General features: G+C 40.5%; 1 protein-coding gene across 2 annotated transcripts in view; it reads left to right on the forward strand.

Annotated features, from left to right (window-relative positions):
- The window catches only part of lsp1a (lymphocyte specific protein 1 a), a 33,515-nt gene extending 16,771 nt beyond the window's left edge, over positions 1-16,744 (forward strand). The window contains exons 7-15 of one of the 2 annotated variants that reach the window (XM_034863576.1): positions 245-268; positions 1,472-1,513; positions 2,343-2,374; positions 2,650-2,734; positions 2,869-3,031; positions 4,170-4,171; positions 4,822-4,920; positions 6,171-6,276; positions 16,426-16,744. In XM_034863576.1, coding sequence (XP_034719467.1) covers positions 245-268; positions 1,472-1,513; positions 2,343-2,374; positions 2,650-2,734; positions 2,869-3,031; positions 4,170-4,171; positions 4,822-4,920; positions 6,171-6,276; positions 16,426-16,451 — 579 coding nt within the window. In that variant the 3' untranslated portion in view covers positions 16,452-16,744. The remainder of the gene's footprint in view (positions 1-244; positions 269-1,471; positions 1,514-2,342; positions 2,375-2,649; positions 2,735-2,868; positions 3,032-4,169; positions 4,172-4,821; positions 4,921-6,170; positions 6,277-16,425) is intronic. The other variant, XM_034863656.1, reaches the window with a different exon arrangement.
- The last annotated feature ends 1,109 nt before the right edge of the window (positions 16,745-17,853 follow it).

Below are 17,853 nucleotides of genomic sequence, written 5' to 3' on the forward strand. Positions count from 1 at the left end.
CAGTATTAGGGACCACTAAGGTCTATATAAAAGAGACTTCAGATACAGTATTAGGGATCACTAAGGTCTATATAAAAGCAACCAATGAGCACCATGTCATGGGACGTTTAAAGTGACTCTTTGTAATGTGTAAGGCCTAATTTTGTATAGTATAATATATAATGAATAGCTGATTGGTGAAATTATTTAGTTTTGTGTGCTAAAAAGTGTTTTCTTTCTTTCACGCTCCTCGCTGTTCCTCCAGAAACTCCTCATCCAGTTTTACCCAGTAAGTCCTATGCATGCTGACTGTTTATACTGAAGTTAAAGAGCCCCTATCACACTCCTTTTCAGTGTCATAATTTTACTCTCGGGGTCTCTAAGAATAGATTTACATGCTTTGGTGTACAAAAAACATGCCTTCCTAAAAAGCCCAGTGTGCTCTGATTGGTCAGCTGGCCCACTCTGTTGTGATTGGTCAGCCACATTCAAACAGGCCACGGGGCGGGCTGTGGTTGCTCAGACAGCGCCTATAGAGAGACGAAGTCCTGCCTTTCTACTTCCAGTCCACTGGGACCTGTCCAAAACAACATGATCAAGAGTCAATAAGAGACAATAATTTTTTGATCCCGTTCGAATCGTGCCAGGGATTTCACAAATGATGTGTGTAAATATAAGAGATAATTTTACATGTCAAGAGATGAACGTAAAGACGGAAAGAAGTTGAACAACATTAGGTTTTGTGTGAGATTGCTTAGTGACCTACATCTGTCGTCCGGAACAACATGCGTCACCAGAGCAATACGGCTGTCTCCTTGTCGAGCTTTACCGTCATCCTCTGAGACAAAGGCAGAAGTATCAAAAGAAAGAAAGAAAACCATTATACATCAGGTCATGTTGAGAGCTGCAGCTAAAAATGTGGTGATATCAGGTCAGTGACTTGGACTTGTAGTCCGTCTAATTAGGTATATTCCCCGTTGCATTTTACTTAACTAACGTGCGACAAACTGTGACATTCTTGACCTGTAAAATCATTTTTCACTTTGAAAAACACCAGATATGTAATCCAAGGCACAAGTTGATTGGGACCAGAAATAGTTTGTCTTTTGCCGTTGACCACTGTTCATTATTTTTCCGAAGAAGGGTCCCATGGAGGCAAAACGGAAGGGGGCGGGACCTCGGCTCTCTTTGGGAACTGCATTCGAAAAAGGGGCTAACGTTCTCATTTAATCATTAAAAGAGGAATGTCAAACGGGAACGTGGGCGAGCCGTTTTCAGGCAGTTGATAAAAGTACTGTCTGTGGGAGAAAGGTGTTAAATTTAAACATCAATTACACACACAAAAAACATTAAAACACACAAAAAGAAAGGGAAAGATCCCAAAAAGCATAATAGTCTTATAATAGTCTCTTTAATTTTAGGAGTAAGGTGATGCATGTTGTACTTCCAGTCATTGAGTCTCTGTGTCTCACCACGGTGTGTCTCTTTACAGGAGGAAGTGAACAGCAGAGTGTCAACAGACGGTAAATGCACGGTGAGTGTCAGGGTCAAAGGTCAGCAGATACTTGGATATTCTACAACTCTCAGTTTCTGTTGTGTTTTTGGCTTGCAGAAATTAAATTACAATCAATTATAATCTCTGTTGAAAACCTCATTTTATTTATTTTAGCACACAGTGTAATTTCTAACTTGTCTTATCTGTTTAATATTTTTTTATATCTTATAAAGGGGATAAAAATAGGCCCTGTCTCTCGAACCAGGACTACTAAATTAGTAAATATTTCTTTATTGTCATAACACAGTACACTGTAGCACAAAATTACTGCAAAGTTCACAGCTCAAAAGAATACAGCACTGAAACAATTTAAAACACAGTGGAAAAGTCAAGATATTAGTTATATGAATGAAAATAAATAAAAGCTTAAACTCGTATATGGGTGTGCAGAGCATGTAGAGTGAAACATATAAATATAGGATGTCTAAAATAAAAAAAACTGAAAAATATATATATAAAGGTACTACAAACATACAGTTGGCAAAAAGTAGAGAATAAGGTGCAGTCAGAACAGATGTTAACTTGATACAGATCCTTTAAGCTGAATAAAGTAACACCTCAAACAGCTCATTTTAATTTAACCCATGTTCCAGACTTTGTGTTTTTTTCAAACCCTCAAACCATTAAGAGAACATACGTTTCTGCCTTGCTCTGTAGAAAAAAACACAACTTTGTGCCGGTTTGCAGATCTGATCTGCAGCCTGCTTCCATAAACAGTCTGTGTTACTTTTGGTCATTTCCCAAGTGTGTGTTTTTTAGTGTAATTCCTGTGAGTTTTAATCATTGACTGTCTTCATTATTTCCTCAGATCATAGAGAGAACCGAGTCTCTGAGGAAAAGGTGAGTTTGTGTTTGACAATAAGCTTCACACCCACACTTCACCCATTGATTTCAGAACACACACACACACGCACACACACACACGCACACACACACACACACACACACACACACACACACACACACTACATCAATGGAACGTGACTTGTTATTTCCAAGCTTTTCCTCTTTAGCGCACGTGCTGCAAAAACATGTCCTTTGTACAGCTACTTTGATTTCTATCAGATATTTGCCTTCACCTTGACCTAACTGGCCATTTATCCATTCTGCTAAAGCACCAGTAACATAAAGAAGACGCTGCCACCTGTTGCTGTTTCCAAGATTGACAAGAAACTGGAGCAGTACACACATGCTCTTGAGGTAAAACCCTATTAAGTACTCTCTTTCTTCAATGGGTATTTTTCTTTGGAAAATGTGGAAAAATACTCAAATACTCTCATGTATCACAGTTTCACATTCCAAACTTCCTGAATATATCTCTTTATTTCTCACAGGTCTCCTCAAAGGAAGGCAGATCGGCCAATCAGCTGCTGGCGGACGTGATGAGTCCCACTGAAGCCGTCTCCTCCAGGAAGAGTCTGTTTGAGGCCCGAGAAGCCTGGAACCAAAACACAATCCCAGTCCCTCCATCTAAGGTTAGTGATGAAGTATTCCACCGTATAATCAGAGATTTAAGTGAACTTTTTCTGCCAGTAGACTTTTAAAGTCACCAGCCAATCAGATTTTCTACTAACCACATTTTGTCTTCTTCAAGTTTTTTTTTTTTTAATAGTTATCTTTTTATTGGGAAATTTCACATCAATTGACAAGGACAAATGGACAGCTCTTAGCCTCAGAATTGTAAAGAACCAAAGGTTTTGTATCAGCAGTTCCTTGTTCCACATGTCTAACGTCCATTTCCTTTTAATAATATATATATGTATAAAAAAGAAAAACAAATAAATTTAACTTTTTACATCCAGAGGGGTATTGAAGCAAAATGTAAATGCATTAAGAGAAAAAATAGATAAAATGTCTGTATCAGTTTGTTGTGTTGACATCACTGAGATACGTTGCGAAACCGAAAGCACTTAATGTGAAGTCACTTTGGATAGAAGCGTCCTCTAAATGACATGTTATATATCGTAATGTCTTCTCCTTTTCAGCGTAGCTCGTAATTGACACCGCACACGCTAGGTGATAGATAGATGGATGGATGGATGGATGGATAGATAGATGGATAGATATTGATCCAAAAAAAGGGAAATTATGGTGTTGCAGCAAACCCACATCAGTCACACAGCACATAATATAAATAAAATACTAGGATACAATATACATACACACAATATACATGAAATAATAATAATAGTAATAAAAATATAAGAACAAATATTTTAAAATATACAGGATGGAAAAACAAAATGTGCAACTGCTTAATAGTATGCTAAAATGTAAATAAACCAGTTGTACAGGTTGCACTTAGTTGACACGACATGTCACAAAATAGTGTTCATGGGAACTGTAGGCTTAGCTCTACAAGCAGACAGTGTTGCCAGATGGAGACTACATTTCCTAGACAAACACACAAAAAACTGCTCAGATGTTTTGGCAGAAACAGACCAACCTGGAAACATTTCTGCAGCCCGCCGATTCACACACTCATTACTCTCATACATTCACCACGGCGGGCCATGTTGGCACGTTTGTGACTTTACAACGTTACCCGTCAAAGCGAACTTTTACCTGCATTCAGCCGGTTGCCCTGGGTCAATTTAGACCTCCTTTTGCTCAGTTCCTATGAGGAAGTGTTCAGAAGTTAAATGCTGCTGTTGATTTACCCTGCAGATTTCCCAATAGCTGCGACCACAGGCGTAAGGATCCATGCGTGTATGCATTCACACACACATAACTTACACACACAACACTTACACGTGACCGCCAACACATACACAATGTAAATTGTAAATGTAAATTTCAATTGTGTTCTTTTGAAATGTACACAAAAGAGGAATTAAAATGAAAACCATTCACTACATGACAAGAGAAGTCAAACTTAAAGTGGACGCAAATATCACCAAATCTCCTAGAAAACCAACCTGCAAGATCACAATATTTATTTTATGCTTAGTATATATTAATATTCACTATTATTTACTTTATATTAACGGTGTAAAACGACTCCCAGTTGAAATCTAAAGGCATTTTAAACCTCTTCCATCCCTATGAAGAACAGGAAGAGTTCATCTGTTAAAGATTAGTTTTTACAATCACATTTTTTGTGTGGTCCCTAAAAACATATTCAATGAAAGTAGCTATGTGAAAACTGAACATCATTTTGTGTAAAGTTAAGATCTGCATCAGGGACAATTTGACATGTTCTGCTACCTTGCATTCTTAAAGAACAAGTGTAGCATTAAAACACAGTCATTTTCCCAGTAATGATAAATATTTCTTCTCTGTCTCAGGATGCAGATGGTTTAAAAGTGGGCGTGGCTGATCTCATCAATCAGTGGGTGAAAGGAAGTGAAGACGGGTACAGGTGCAGCTCGCCCTCCAGACCCCCGGTGAGTCCAGTTTTTACCCTGAATGAGCAGGATTTGTCTCCTCTTCTTCTTCTCTTTGCATCATGCTTGGTGGGTGTGTTTGGCAATACACACAAAGTATGTTTTACACCTGAGCTGAGCTTTTCCTAAGAAGTTTCAGTTCTGTGGCGTGAGATTTACAACATCTGTTTATTTTGTGTCGTCTCTCTGTCTGTCTGATCACTTTCTGACAGCATTCCTCTCAGCTTCATGCAACCACACCCAAGCTCTTTTCATCTGATCTAGATCATTGCCACTCAGTTTTAAAGAGCAGACAGTGAAAGACCGCCCCCTTGTGGCTGCAGACATGACAAATCGTATACTTCCTGTACATGTACTGTGTGCTCCTATATTTGCAGGACATGGAGTTCCTGATGAATTAAATTCAAAAACTGCAAAAATAAACTAAAATTACTTCTTCTTCATTTCGTTGCGGGTTGCAACCATAAAATGACCTCAAACTTAATCGCAATTCATTATTTATTCGACAAATAACGTTTCCATCAGCGTTTATCGCATAAGCCGATTATAATCAAGATCAAATCCAATGAGACCGAATGCATTTCCTTTGAGTCGATAGTCATGAAATTCCATCAAATTTTCCATAAGGCCTTTTTCATCCGATATCACTTAATTGGGATGAAAACGTGTGGATGGAAACACAGCTATAGTCTCTCTCGGGTCATCCAGGGGTCACAAGTGACGTTGCTATACATACTTGAGGGAAGGGCAAATTCATGTGTCATGCATCATTCAATGTCGCACTGTTGCTTGCTCTGTAGGAAACTACTAGAACTGTTGGGACCTACTCTATCTGTAAAGTGTCTTGAGATAACTCTTGTTATGAATTGATACTATAAATAAAATTGAAATTGAAATTGAATTGAAATTCAGTGCTTTAGGAACTGCCTCTGGCAGGCAGCAGGGATGAAATAGAATTACAATTCATTTTTATTATGAAGGGCCACAAGCACAGGGATAACATTTTTGGCTGTTGTTTTTAAATGTCCTTCCCTTTAATATTTTTTCTGGCTCAAAACTTGGATTGTTTGAGAGATTTGTAATTCTTAGGAAGCAATAACTAAGTAGAAAAATATCGAATACCTGCAGAAGTAAACTGGGAAATATGGTGAAAACAGTTTGTACAGACTGGATGAAGATGCACTGAAGATACAGCGTACATGTTTGTGAATCCCTCTCTGATAAATATTGTTTTATTTACTGAATTTCAGGAGAGCTCCACCGGTAAAAGATATAAGTTTGTGGTGACGGGTCACGGGAAGTATGAGAAGGTTTATGTGGACGACGACGGCAGCGATGACGCAAACGGACGGTCAGGTACAGGTCCATGAACCGCCCTTCATTCACTTTAGACATGTTATATATATAAAAGGTTACGTGTTGCTTGTTGCTATTTATTTCCTTTTCATGTTATGATATTTACTTACGTGCTATTTCACTTTAACATTATCACTATTTAAAATGTGGCCATCTTTACAGACATAAAGAGCAGGTAGAAACGATTAACCCTCGTGTTGTCTTCTCATCAAAATTGAAAATCAACACTTTTGTTGACGCTCTTTATCGATGTTTTTAAGTTTTTCTCCTTTTTTTCAACACTTTAGACGTTTAAACTTACTAACTTTAGTTTTACAGTTATTTTGGGAATTTATGGTCAATAAACCTCATTTATAAGAAATTATACCTAATGTTTGAGTTAGAAAAGCAGAAATTAGGAATTATTGAGACTAAAATTAAAGGAATGGATGTTGATGGATAATCACAGACTGGAATATGTCAACTTTTACTCAATACTATTTCAAAAACACTTCAATTTGGTTTCCAAATGCTACAAAATTGAATAAGACGTCCCAAAATGAATGAAAGTAGAGATGTGTACTTGCCAAAGAGCGTTGGGTGGAATCAATCATAGTTATCAGTTATTTGGGGAAGTGAAAAAGATTATTGATATAGGTAAATGGGACAGTTTGACCCGAGGACAACATGAGGGTTAAGAAATTAATACAATACGAGAATAAAGTTACAGTGTATTATAAGAAATTAAACATTAAAGAGCAGTTAAAAGCAGCTAACAATATAAAAGCAGATAAGATTGTCATATTATTTAAAATTGCAACTTTAGTATAGGAATTAAATAAAACATTTAAAAAAAGGCAACATCAAAAAGAAAGGTCTTCAGCCTTGATTTGAAAGAACTGAGAGCAGCGGCAGAACCACATGTCTTTACCATCTCATCCGCCATGGACCCCGCAGGATCATAGGTCTTTGGACTCTGGTTTCCCACAACCAAGAGTGGAAGTCCTTCTCTTTACACTTCCATATAGTCGTCACAAGTGCGCGATCACAGAAGGCTTGTATCATGTGGACGCGCTGACAGTTTTGTTGTGATTGCTTAGCATTCCTCATGGGGGTGTTTTGACCCTGGGGGTGTTATGACCCTGGGGGTGTTATGACCCTGGGGGTGTTATGACCCTGGGGGTGTTATGACCCTGGGGTCACATTTTGTGTCATAGCTTAGCTTAGAGCTTTGTCTTTTCTTTGCATTTTGCATTTTCTTTGCACCTCCTCTCTGAATGAAATAGAAACTGCTACTTTGTAAATCTTTGTTCTGGCCTTGCTTGGGAGCATGGAAGAGTGTGTGGGGGGGGGGGGGGGGCACACGTTATGTTGCGTCTCGGTTACCCCTAGACATTGGGACGTAGCAGGGGCAACAGAAACTACGCACTACAGCTTTAACAAGGACAAGTGAGCTTTGATGTGTCACCTTTTAAATCTACAGAGTAACTGGTTCTGTTGGAAATTGTCTGAAAAAATTGAAATACAAAACATGAGTTTTACATTTAACTTTATGCATTTTTTAGAAACACACAGTACACAAAAACATGTTATAGTCCAAGAATCAATGTAATAAACGGGGCTGTGGTTTGCTTATGGGGGTAAATAAATTCCATAACATGACGGCCATCTTGTGGAAAACAACCCATTTTTTAAAATATCAACACCAACATGCTAATATCTGCTACAGCAGCATCACAACCCTCCTAAACTGTGTAACATCACACCCATCTGTCTTCTCCAGCTGTCACTCAATCTTCCTTTAGTCTGTCTTCCTATAGCAGGCCTCATCATATCACCATCCTCATCTTCTTCATCATCATATTTATCAATCATCGGTAGTCACTTCTACATCTTAGTTACAATCTAAACTCAGTGAAATGGTTCACAAGTCCTGGGTGCTCAGACTTAGGGCAGGAATTTACAATCCACCAACAGGATTACTGAGTTTATTTGCTACAGTGGCTGGAAATGTTATCATATGTTGGAGGGAAACATTGGATCTCCAACTCTCCACTGACTGAGGAGCTTGGACTCCTTAACATCATCAAAACGGATAAAAGTGGAGAGTTTTCACAAAACCCTCGTGAAGTGATGAAACAAGAATTTGACTTTTGGATGGGACTGGGCTATGTATGTCCTCAAAATAACACAAAAAATGAATTATAATGTCAGTGTCAAACATGGTCACATAGTCACTGTGACAACATGCTAATGTTTGGTAGGTATAACCTTCATCATGTTCACCATCTTACTGTGTTAGCATGGTAACATTAGCTGATTAGCACCGAACAGAAAGTACAGCTGACGCTCATGGGAATGTGATTCCTTCTGCAGGTATTTAGGCATAAACCAAAGTATTGGATGGACACATTCAGATGGTGGAGCCAGAGGGTCAATCCCCTGTGGAGGACCATGAATGGCTGTACAAAATATATTGGTAATCCATCCAGTAGTTGAGATTCTCCATTAAAGACTAAAGTGGTGGACCAACCATGAACAGATCTGACACTTCCATCCATAAAGCCGCTAGACACTAAGTCCCATAGCAGCTAAATTGCAACCCTCAGCAGATAATCCACAATCATATAAACTGCCATAAAACGAAGAACTTTTAGGTACCACAATGTTTTGATCCTAATTACCCAGCCCCATATGTGCCAGCCTGTGTGGTTGTAGTTTCTCAGCCTGATCGAAAGCCCGGACATCTGCCTCTTCATTTCCATCCATACTTGACCTGCAGAAAGCTTTAATGTGCTCTGACTGGACCTTCATGCTTTATCTATCTTTGTTTTCCTTCTTTTAAAATCCATCTGCCCTGTTGTTCCAGGAATGTAAAAGCCCTATTTATTACAGTGATTAAAAACTGCCTACCAGCTGTGTGCACTACAAGCCTTACTTGTGTTAGAAAAATAGAAAAAGGTGGAGCATGACAAATGAAACAATCTTCTATCTATTAAAGTATCTACAGTACATGCTTTCAACACCATGTCTAAGCCAACATCAAATGAAAAAAAAAAAAAATCTGACCAATCTGCTGAGTATATAATGTTCCTTTCTTCACGTTACAGTTTCTTTTCCGACACATCCATCCCATTTGATTTATGCACATATGCCACACCTGTGTTACTCTACACAGAGTCCACACTGTAGATCCTTCAGTTGATCATGATTATTTATTAATAATATTGATCATTAAAAAGCTGTAACAGCTAACTTATAGACGAACCAATACATCCTCAATAACCACAACTGATAAAAACATTAGATACAGTATACTGTATATTTCACATAGGGATGAATTTCTTTTAGTGTGTGATCAATGACAATTTGAATCTTTTTCCCCTCAATAAAAATCTTCCTCTTCACTGCAGCCCTGATTTGTAGTATTAACCTTAATTATTAGATTGACTAAACACACAAATTGTTTTCGATTATGTTTATCACTGCATCCTTCAATTTTCACTTCTCATCACCAAACATACTTAGGCATCAGGTCAAGTATCTGTGTCTGGAGCTTTGGCTGAACCAAATCCTCTTGCTTTCCTGTTGAAGTCCTTATGTTCGTCGTCCTGGGATTTGCGTTTTATCAGCCCCTTTTCAAACACTGCTGATATTTTCGAGAGCGGCTTCTCTGCGGCCTCTTTAAGCTTCCTGGCGTCGAAACGGGGGCTGTATAGCAAAATCGGCAGCCGATTGACAAAGGAAGGAACTTCTGTTGGATTGTCTTTAGGTTCCTTTTTCTTCTCTGAATCTTTCTTGCTGGCGTTGATCTGGTGCATGATTCGGTCTTTGGTGGAGAACATTTGAAAAAGGAGGGTGTCCCACATGTTCAACGCCTTGGGACCTTCCATTTTGTTAACCACCTCCTGATTGGCACATTTGTCTGCTGAAGACTTATCATCGCCACCTTGATCTCTTTCCTCGTTGCTGCCACTGGAGTTGACCTCAGATTTGGCCTCCGGCACTGGAAACGTAAGTTCCTCCGGCTCAACGACCATGTGTTTCTTGAGCCGTGTCCACCCGCTGAGCTTACCCTTGAGGCCTTTCAGCTTCTGGGCTGTTTTGGGCTCGGTGGGTGAAGAAGATGTCTCTGCTTTAACCGTCTTCTTCTCAGCTGTTGAAGATGCAGTTGATGTCGCTGACTTCGTGGAGGGTTCGACTGCCGGGGCTTCCGTCGGTGCAGCTGTAGTTTTGGTCTTGTCTTTGAGTCCAGTTTTTTGCTGAGATGGCCTTGGCGTTCCTCTGTTTGGGGATGCAGCTTTGACTGAGACTGAGGCCTGAGGCAGAGAGGCAGGAGTGGCAGAGTCAATCACAGCGGCGTTAACTATGGACGGTTTCATGACTCTATCTGTGGTTGGCTTTGCAGGGGATGTGTTCTCTATCTGTAGCTCTGTCGAAGGCTGAATATTACTGGTGTGCAAGCTAATCTGGACCGGATCGGGGGGAGACTTTGAGCAATCTGTTTTTACAACTGAGGGTTTCATTTCTGAACTGGCAGAGGACGGTCTTGATTCTACCTGCTTATTGGGAGGTTTCGCTTTTAGCCTAGGTTTACTGATTAAAACAGGATCGGAAGAATGGATAGTAACGCTAGTTTCAAAGGAGAGATTTCCTTCCATACTAGAATTTGTTGCTTGGCTGGTTTTTATCTTGTGTATTGGGGATTGTACGTTTGACTCAGCGCTGTTAGTCAGGACTGAATTGTCCTTAATGTTGGGCATAGTTTTTTCTGGTTTTGGAATCATCTCTGTGATTGACTTAGCAGAGGGATGAACATTTGTGTAATTTGGATGAGATTTAATGGGAGGGTTTGTCTGGTCTTTCATAATGACAGACGAGGGTTTGGGGTCTATGGTAGGGTTCAAATAGACAGGGGTTTGGGAGGACTGGGGCAAGGTTGGAGTACAGGTTTTTATCGGTGTATTACACACTCTTGGCTCTGGTAGTGGGGAGGCTCCTGTAGTTGCTCTAGTTAAAATAAGTGGGGCTTTAGCGTCTCTAGGGGCTTCAGAAAGGGGGTGAATATTTGTGGCAGCATGGTTTTTAAATTCAGTGTGTGAGACAGTTTGAGTATTTACAGTTTGAATATTAGTTTCTGTGGATTTCTTTATTTCAGTGACAGATTTCCTAAACTGATTAATCCCAGTCTGAGCGCTCACTGAATTCATAGAGGTTTGGACTTCATCTCCAGCCAATGTGATTCGACTTGCAATGGTTTGCTGTTCTACCCTGTTAGCTATGGTACAACCAGAAGATGAGGAAGCTGCTGACTCAATCTTAGATAATACAGATCTTTTTGTCCTTGGAGGGGGACTTGCTACAAATGTTTTGACTATAACTGGCTGGTTGAAAGTCAATTGTTCCTTGAATGTGTTTTTAGTTGTAATTTGTTGATCAGATGCCACAGATGATCTTTGCTCAGCTAGACGGTTAGCTGTCAGTTCCCCATCTGCTTTTGAGTTTGTGTAGTTTCTTGTTTGAGCAACAGAGACAGAAAATGGTTTGGCATCGATTGCTTGATTTGTTGCCGATCGACTCTTAGGTCTGTCTAATCTCAGCTGAGGGCTTCTTGGTACGACGTGCCTCATGGTTGGGCTAGATGGCACGAGAGTTTTACTAACCTGTGCAGTATTAAAAGATGGATTAATGCTCAATGCTTGGTCTGTCATAATAGGCAAAATAAATTCCGTATGAATCTTGTTGGGGACTTTGCTTTGAGCAGAAGGAACACTTTGAACATGACTGCCCAAATTGGATGTCCTGAACTCTGCAGATTCTGCAGCTGGAATGCTGTGTTGAACAGCGACTACACCTCCTGTTTGTCCACGTGAGACCATGTCTGTGGAAGACTTGCTGACATTAAGCAATCCTGCAGACGGGTTGTCGGACAGTTTGGTTTCACTGTTAGGCATGTTCGGTACTGTGTTTCCTTTTGAAAGATTAGAAGCTGGTCTTGTTTCTATAACACCTTTTGATTGAATGTTTTCTGTTCTTATAGGTATACTGGGAAGATTCTCTGTTGGTGTTTTCTCAGTCAACAAACATATTCTTCCATTGGTCGGCTGTGGATGCAATTCTGCGTCTACTGCTGAATTGTTATATCTGTTAATGTTATTAAAAGTGGGGAGTTTATGTTCTGTATTAAATTGGTGTGACAGTATTGCATCTTTAGCATGGATGTTAAGAAGGGTTTCAATTGCTTGTGTGGCGTCTCCTATAGCTGTGCTTGAGTTTGAGTAACAACTTGCTGCTTGATCAAGTTTATCTTGGCCATTGGAAAATAACCTATTTTGTGTGTTTAGATATACATTCTCACTAGTTTTGGTTAGCTTTAAGGACTCTTTTGTGGGCGAATTGAAGGTCATAGCCACAGGATGTTTAATGCCTGAAAAGTTTGGGGATTTGGTTACAGTTACAGAGAGGTCAGGTAGTTTTGTTTCTGTAGTAGGTTTGCCCATTATATTATTATTAACAGCAATGGAATTTGGTGCACTTGGTACTTGATAAGATTTCGAAGAGAGAGTTTCTGCAGAAAAATGGATGTTGTTTCCTACTGTTTGACTATTTTTGTGAATTTGTGTTTCTGCGCTAACCTGTTGTGTGATTGTTGTGCTTTGGATGGCTGCAGAAACTGTGCAGATATTGTACTGTGCAGAGCATACAGATGATGTGACAGGCTCATGTTGCAAAAGAAATTCATCCCTATGTGATCTTGTGGTAACAGTAATTGATTCTTTAGCTAATGCATTGGAGAATTGGGGCTGAGTGTTTGTTTCGTCAAGGCTACGTTCCGTGTTACCAGTCACATAAGGCAAAATGTTTGGCATCTTTGTTTTATTGGGTAGAGTAACCCCCCTGATCGCTCGGATTTGCTGGTTAACCTCTTCCCTTTGTTTGTGTAAAACAGCTTCAGAAGCTGTAGCCACTTCAGTGGGGAGTGGTCTATCTGGAACCAGTGGGGGGGCTGGTGGTAGTCCTAAAAAGAATGCACCGTTCATGATGGCACTCCCTGAGAATTTGGGCTCTGACTCTGTGGTGGGAGATTGAACAACCAGGCCTCTACGCTCAGCTGTGTGGTGTGCTGTTGATGGACTCACTCCACCAGCAGTTTGGTAAGACTGGAATGGAGCTATCTCTATTTTTCCTGACTGTTGTTTTGTATTTGTGGGCCTGGACTCTCCTATTGTAGGTGTTTTCTCAAGATTGTCACCTTTCTCAATGGCATCTATCCTTTTTGCACTCTGCTGGGTTTCTTCATCTGAAACTACTTTCACTAAGGGGGAGAAAGAACTCAACACACCATTGCTATAAGTTAGGCATGGGCGTATATTTAGCGCTGCCTCTATGGAAAATGGTGCCGCACTTTGTGTGTGTACCTCACCTGCTTTAGACATTGGTATTGAAGCCTCAGAGAAAGAGGCTTTTGGTGTGGATACGTCAGTTGTGGATTCAGATTTGATGGTGTCCACCTTTGATGTTTTAAGTGATTGCATTCCATTACTTTGAGCTTCAGACACATTCTCCCCAAACTCATCTTTGCTACGTGTGACAATCCGTTCAGCTGGAAGCTCAGAATACCTTGGAGGTTGTAAAATGTTAGCAGCGGGAGCCTCCAGTGAAGATTGACGATCCCGATGTCCATTGAGTAGTTTTGTTGCATTAGACATTGAGACGTGTGATCCATCTACAGCTACATCTGACTCTATTTTATTTGAAGAGGTTTCTTTAACCCTGGTGAGTACAGGGCTGTGATGTGATGAAATAGTCCTAATCCCACCGTAGGCAGCATACTCAGATGGAGTAAGGCCATAATATGTGGATCGGGATTTGGGCTTTGAGGCCGCTAAAGACATTTGGCTCTCCAATAGTGACGACAAAGACTTGCGTGCATCAACCACTGGAGGACGATAAGGGGTCGACAGGGGGCTTGGACTTCGTGGTGATTGAATTGAAATCACTTGCGTAGGGTTGAGATTTGAAGTCTGTTGTACAGTGGATAAAAATGATGGGACCTTTGGCAAAGATGAAGCTTTACTTTCAGAGACTTGGTTTGTTTGTAGTTTTGGGATGGCTGGTTCTATTAGTGCTGGTTTGACCCCAGCAGAGGCAGGTGCGGTCATACTTGATGCTAAGTTCTCTCTGGGGTACAGCTCAGTATTACCAACGCTTAGATTTATTGTACTCCTTTGTGTTTTTTGAATCTCCTCGTAATTGCTGGCTTGGTTGATAGCAGTAATGTGAGGAACATCATTCTGCTTCTGTTCTTCTGTGGAAGCTGGAGGTTTACTTAAACCACTGGTTTGAATCATTGATTTTTGTCTTGGAGCCTCATTGGGAATTGCAGGAGCGTTTAGACTTTTGGAGGAGTTGAAAGCAGCAAATAAAAGTGGGTTAGGTTTGGATATTTCAATAAAGGGTGTTAATACTCGAGCTGGTGTAGAAGAGGGAGTCTTAGGTCTTCCACATTGGGCCGTGGACACATTCAGTTTCTGATAATTTTTTACCAGTGACACAGGGGTTTTCTTTCTGTATACGTCGGATATGGATGCTCCCTGGTAGGTTGGGTTTATTACTGTGAGGTCTTGGATGGAGGGAAGTTTAGAAATCTCATAAAATGTTGCCTTTGATGTATAAATCCTGCTTTGTTGGGCGTCCGGCTTTGTCTCTTTAACTGCTTCAACAAGTGATATATTTGAGGCCGTTATCTCAGGCGACATCTGGCTTGGAAAAAAGTTGCCATTACTGGCAGGTCTGGCAGTCCAAAATGACATCTGGCTCTGAGGGTTGTCCTTTGAACAGGCATTTGTCTCCCTCTGGTTGGCAATAAAAGGTTGTGTCTGAGTGTTTGACACAGACAGCAACGCTGGAAGAGGAAGTAGCTCTGCAACCTGAGAAGGTTCCAGACCTGGGCCACAATTGGGGGCGGCTGGGGATAGGGTCAGGCTGTGAGATGATATTTTAGTGCTGGCTTGCGACACAGTGACAGGAGGGACTGTTGTGACTGACCCATGGGAGTTTTGTGTCATGTTTAAATTTAACGCACAGGGAGGAGATGGTGCTGAAACCTGCCCAGGTGGTGATGGGGGTGTTGAAGCCGAAGGTGGCATCATGAAAGGAGTCACGTCATCGAATAAAAAGGTTGAGCACTCATACAGCGGAGCCACCTGTTCTTCAGACGTCCTGGTCTGAGTTATGTAGGACTGAGGGGGAAAGCTGCCAGTTTGGCCGTAGGGACTGCTCCGAGGATAAGGAAATGCAGATGCAGAGGGATCGTATAAGGAGTCAAAGGGGAAACTGGATACTGAAGGATCTACAGTGTAGACTGAATCCGGTGTCCTTGGTGGGCTGGACTGGTCACTGTGCTCGAGGTCTGTGCTCGCTTCGTTGACAGGTGACAAGCAGGTGCGAAAGGGGATTGGCGTCTGAGAAAGGCTGCCTTTTTTCTTGGCTCTCTTCTTCTTGAGCTTCTGAAGCTTTGCGTTGTCCTTGCCCGGTTTTGGCAGTAATGGCGGAGGAAACTGCTGGGAAAGGTCAGGGTCCAGCCCGTTACTGTAGCCAACTTCCATCAACATTTTTAGACTCCTGCGAGACAAATGAGACACATCAGTCTGTTTGTCTTCAGACACAAATCTACTTATATAATAACAGCAAAGCAGACACACAACAGTCTAAATTATTCATCAAAAGAGGCATGTAAACATGGTTTTTGTCATATTTCCTTCATAGCAAAACAAATGCTTTAAACATCCTTTGTAGTCAACACGAATAATGAGTTAGTTTCCAAAGAAGACTAAATTCCAGCCAATATCCAATCAAATCTTTCATGAGTTACAAATCACCTTGCTGTTTTGGCATTTACATGGCTTAGGAAAGAGATTATTAAGACGTCAGAGCAGGAATTTCATGAGATGCCGGTTGCACGGTGTTATGTTCTCAATCACTAAGCAGTGGGAAATGTTGAGGACTTTTGTTCTGATAGTCGGGCCAGAAAGTACTTATTTGATGCCAGATATTTCAGCAGCTGTCCAAACAATTTCCTGAGGTTGAGGACATAATAGATATTTGAATTAGGCCATAAATCATGTTTGTGTGACAAATATACAATAAGTTGTTTTTCTTCCTTTTCAGCTGGACATTTCTATGAAGATTTGTGAAACACATGCTGGACTTTGAAGAATTCTGGATTATGAAAAAAAAATCTTTTTTAACACTTCACCATTCTCTGTATTTCAAGCTTAAGGTTGGACATGTACTTAAATCCTGTTGTGATGGCACATTTATTGTGCCTCTCATCATTTTACAAAAAGGGAGTGAAACAAATGTTGAGTCTTTTTGTGTTTATACTTTGCAATTATTCATTTTATCCTGTGAATAATAATCTCTGCAGTAGTACATCTTTTAATAAAACGAATTAACTTCAATTAAACACATTTCTGACGTTTTAATCCCTTAATACTGAGAGTTTCTGTGTTTGTTTCCTTTGTCATTTACTGTGTAGACAAGCTCTTCTTCGAGTTCCCAGTATAGTGTACTCAGCTGTTTCCCAACTGTACAGATTTAACCCGTGCTAATGGCTCCGAGACAAGTCTGCAGCTGGCTTTAGAAAACTATGAGCTCTCATGGCAACGGGCTCATTAGCAGCTTTCCAATCTCTTAAGTGGGTCCTGAAGATGCGGCATGGCTACAACAAGCGTCACTATTGGAAATAGAAAGGCATCTAAAGCTGTTGCTTATGGCGAGTCTGCTTTGAAATGATGACCAACTATTTGTGAAAATAGTCTCTCAAGGAGACTATCGGATGTAAAAATGACCTACGCAGGAAACAAAGTAATCCCAAAGGAGGATGATTGACACATACAGAAGGGGGACCAGGTGGGTACAGGAAGACAGGATGGCAGTATTTACTTAATGTTCATAAGCAAAGAAACTCAAAATGTGAGCAGAAGTAAATTGGGTCATTGGCGTTACATGCAAACAATTAGTAGAAACCCAAAGGTAATAAGCATAATTAACTGACGATAAATGTAACACCCAGTGCTCCCAGCATTATATTTAACAAATGTCTATTTATTTTTCCAGTTTGAATTGGACCTGAATTTTCACATAATGTATGGAAGCTTATACAAAAGAGAATTAATATTCAAATGTAAATTGCATTTACGGTAGTTGGTTTTGTTCACTGAGTTACATACTTCCACTAGGTCGTCTCGAGTGGCAACATCAGCTGTATTGTTCCCTCTCTGTCTGAATATTGGAGTGGATCTTTGGAGTGACACTAGAAAAGGTCCACAGCCTAATTTTAGACCGAGGAAAAATAAGAGCAAACATCCTGACACCGAGCACCTGCTGCCTGCATGTCCTGCACTCACACAGACAACCACAGTCTGCTGGACGTCAGTCCGAGGCCCAAATCCTCTCAGAGCCGCGCCGACTGCGAGCTTAGCCTCGTGTTTCAGAGCAATACTTATCTTAAATTTGTACATATATGCACCTATGTTAGCATCAGTTTGGTCTAGGAGAAGCAGGAGAAGAAATATACCTAATTGGATATTTGTC

This window comes from Etheostoma cragini, chromosome 1 (genome assembly GCF_013103735.1).
Source record: "Etheostoma cragini isolate CJK2018 chromosome 1, CSU_Ecrag_1.0, whole genome shotgun sequence".
Lineage (NCBI taxonomy): Eukaryota > Metazoa > Chordata > Actinopteri > Perciformes > Percidae > Etheostoma > Etheostoma cragini.